At 35.3% G+C, this 3802-nt stretch overlaps 1 protein-coding gene across 1 annotated transcript in view; it reads left to right on the top strand.

Annotated features, from left to right (window-relative positions):
• Positions 1-561: 561 nt before the first annotated feature.
• LOC103583720 (PAB-dependent poly(A)-specific ribonuclease subunit PAN3-like) overlaps positions 562-3802 on the top strand; it is a 5457-nt gene continuing 2216 nt past the window's right edge. The window contains exons 1-2 of the mRNA XM_008564962.1: positions 562-598; positions 2804-2943. Of these exons, the coding sequence (XP_008563184.1) occupies positions 593-598; positions 2804-2943 (146 nt within the window). The 5' untranslated portion in view covers positions 562-592. The remainder of the gene's footprint in view (positions 599-2803; positions 2944-3802) is intronic.

Raw genomic sequence — 3802 nt, 5'->3', positions numbered from 1 at the left:
TTTTTTTTTTTTTTTTTTGCTTGCAAATGTACAATATTTTAGTTATGTTGTGGATTGTGTAGACTTTGAAAACCGAAACACTTCATAAGAAAAAATGATGCCTGAGTTTAAAATAACCAGTTTTTAAGTAAGCATTTAGGGCAGCTGATTTGTAAGTCAGGAACTACTTTTATTTGTAAATTTAGGCAACCTTCAACCAATTGTAACTTTCTGTTTATTTCTCAGCAGTATAGGATACATCAGGTTTTCTTTTGTTTATTTATTTTTTATTTTTTTATATATTAATGTGTCAAAGATTTTTCATATAGCTTATTATAGTAAGGTATAGGAGAGAATGCAAAGTAGTCCCAAAAGGGGGAGTGTGATTTTACAGAGAAGAGGGAACATAAGAAAGGAGTGCATTGTTTCTTGTAGTCTATTTTTCATAGTCTGTTTCAGACACGTGAATAGAGACTGACTTTCAGTAAAATGGACATAAGTAGAGCCATAGATAGACTCAGAGAAAGAAATCAAGAAATCAAGAATCAGGAAGAAACTGAAAATGAGTTGGGGGGAAAACCCACTGAATTCAACAAATGGGGGGAAAAACCAGATGGAGGTAAGAAGCAAAATAACAAATGGAAAATTATTTAGCTGGGAATAAGGAGAGGAGAGTTATTGAGTTTTTATGATGTTAAACTCTCTTAATTAAACAAGACTTTATTAACCTCTTTTATTTAAAAAAATAAATTCTAATTTAATCTGAATTATGTCACATGTATACTTTATTTCTAAAAGTGGGTGTTCACAACTTGAGTCAGCTTTAGAGAGGTGTTGGAATGTATACAAAATCAGATGTTCTTATTTTTTAAACCCATCCAGTTCACCTGTTTTGGACCTTTGTTTTCCTCTCATAATAGGTAATATTGAAATGTTCTAGGTGGGAAGCTTAGTACATCATCAATCTAGGGTGGAGCAAAACTGAAAATTCTACTCTTTTAAGGATTGGGAGGCTGTTGGTACATGCTGCTCAAATACTTAGTAAATAGCAACTACTTTTAGCTTGCTTTATTGAATATATTGGATTGAGACACCGATAGAAATGTACAGTTATCATTTACATGCACTGATTTCTCTTGACCAAGATTTTTTATGCTTTCATTAATATTACTTGGAATGCTTTACTTGACCTTAAGTGTGATTGAGGGGAATCTTTCTTGGAGTCCGTAGCAGTGCCCTTCACAGAACAGAAACAATGGTAACAGTGGTCATTCCCATGCCACCTTCCCTCCTGCCAGTCTGACTCTGTACCACCACTGAAGTTTTACGTCTCTCTGATAGGATCCTTGACATCTGTTCTCCTGATAAATTTAAAGTAGTTTGTTTATCGGATCAGGTTTTTCTATTGATTTAAGATCTTGTGTTCAAAATGTTATTCACGAATACTAGTTTTGGATACATTCGTAAATTTAAACTTTTCAGTGTTATTTTAGTAATGTAGTTTGACTTCCTTTTATTTCTTATTATTTGGGTAGGACGTTGTTGAGGATAGCCATATAGTGCTAAAATTTCATTAGTGATTGCCTTAAAATACTTAGCTGGTTTCCCAAATATGCCAGTTACAAACGTTTTACTAAACCAGTAGTTCTCAACCCTGGCTGCAGATCAGAATCTTTTGTGGAAGCTTTGAAAAATACTGCTACCTATATCTTATCCTGAACTAATAACACCAAAATTGGGATGAGGGGATGGTTGGTAGATTATTTTTTTATTGTTTTATTGTTTTTGTTTCATTTTTAAGCTCCTCAGATGATTGTAATGTACAGCTGGGCTTGAAAACTTATCTAATAAGCTAACACTTGGTAAATGAACGTGTATCTAATAATTCAGAGAGACATCTCAGATTTCGAAGATTTGAAGAAACCTATAGAAATTACTTAAAATGATTTCATGTTAACTCTGAGCTGCTCTATTGTCCTAGGCATGTTATTATTAATAGTTGCCTACCACGTAGGGCCACCTAGGGGTGACCATTCTGTTTCCCGGTGTTACAATAGGTGATAAAGAGCTTACCTCAGTCCAGCCAGTCTTTTGAAAATCATTTTGGAAAGAAAGCCTCAGAATGGTAAATCTTAAAAAAAAAGGAAAGCAGGTGTCTAGAGCTCAAAGATCTATTATATTGTGAGTAAAAATAGTCTATTTGGAAACAAAGACAGATAGGATGTCAGTGAGGTTTGTAGCATTCTCAGTGTTCTAGAGAACATGCTCTGAAATCAAGTTAATGCTTATGTTTGTAATGGGATAACTTTTCTTCAAATAATTCTTCACACTTCCACTATATTCTGGGAGTCATGGAAAATGAAAAAAGTGTATATCTTAACTTGTGGTTATTATAGTAAAGCAAGTATATAGTTACCTTATATTTGTTGTAAAAACAGGATACCTATTTATTTAATAAAAACATTAAATAAAAACTTTAAAAAAAACTTTAAAAGGCAGCAGTTCTGTAGTTGGCATGTGAATTGCTTAGAGTAATGTTTCTTAAAATGTGACCCTAAAGCTACCTTAATCAGAATTACCTGGGTGCTTTAAAAATGTTGGTCCTGTTCCCAGGCCCATTGATTGAGAATCTGGTGGAGAGCCTCAGGAAATCTTATTTTTAATAAGCTCCCAGGTGATTCTGATGAGTGCCAGTATTTAAGAACCCTGTCCTAAGTTCTGCATCTTATTTATAACGATGCTTTTCCATTTAAGCAGTAGTGTCAGTGTATTAAATGTGTACCTATGAAGTAAAAATTAAGTTATATTTATTCTTTCATGTCAGCAAGCAGATCTGATATCATTAGGAAAAGTTGTGTTGGCTTTGGCTTGCAACTCTTTGGCAGGAATTCAGCGAGAGAATTTACAGAAAGCCATGGAACTGGTGACAATCAACTATTCCTCTGACCTGAAGAATCTGATTTTGTAAGTTTTAAAATATGATAAAACGTATATATAATGATTATACCAGATAAAATGAAGCTTTTTTGTTTTAAGTTTGGGTATTGCTTATTTTCATAAGTACCCTTTAACAGTGATTCTAACTGTTCTAGTTTACACTGTGTAAAATCAAGCAAAACACAAACAACTTTATTTCTAAGTATATATTTTTTAGAATAAATTCATAAACCAGTGTGTTTAGTTACTGATGTTTTAAACATTTGGTCAAAGGGCACCCTCTAGAGCTGTAGTGGCATCTACTAGCTACGTATGACCCTTTAAATTGAAATTAATTGAAATTAAAAATTGAGCTCTTCAGTTGCACTAGCCACATTACAAGAAGTCAGTGGCTAACATACCAAACAGCACAGACATAGAACATTTCCATCATCTCAGAGAGTTCTGATGGACAGTGCTGCTCCTAGAGAGTGTGAGAGCTGTCATAAATAAGCCCTAAGATGCAATCCAGTTATGTACTCTATGGCCCAAACACTCATTCCAGAAAGCAAGTATGTAGAGGACCCCATACTTATTTTCCAGTATCTTAAAACTCCAGAGAATCCTTAAGTATAGGTTTGAAATGAGTTTGGCTTAAGAGAAACCCACTGTGGACTGCTGTCACCATAGAAGGACTTCTCCTTGTCTAAGATACATCTGATATTGGGAGATTCCGGAGGGTGGGAAACCACAACCTTCGTTAGAATTATGAGTTATGGGACCGGCCCGGTGGTGCACTGCTACAGTGCGCCGCTTGAGAGCGCGGTGGCGCTCCCGCCGAGGGTTCGGATCCCACATACAGACCGGTTCCCGCTCACTGGCTGAGCGAGGTGCGGGAGCAACACCG

This window comes from Galeopterus variegatus, unplaced genomic scaffold (assembly GCF_000696425.1).
Source record: "Galeopterus variegatus unplaced genomic scaffold, G_variegatus-3.0.2 Scaffold27067, whole genome shotgun sequence".
Taxonomy (NCBI): domain Eukaryota; kingdom Metazoa; phylum Chordata; class Mammalia; order Dermoptera; family Cynocephalidae; genus Galeopterus; species Galeopterus variegatus.
Note: the sequence above shows the minus strand (reverse complement) of the source record. Positions and strands in the feature narration are given on the sequence as shown.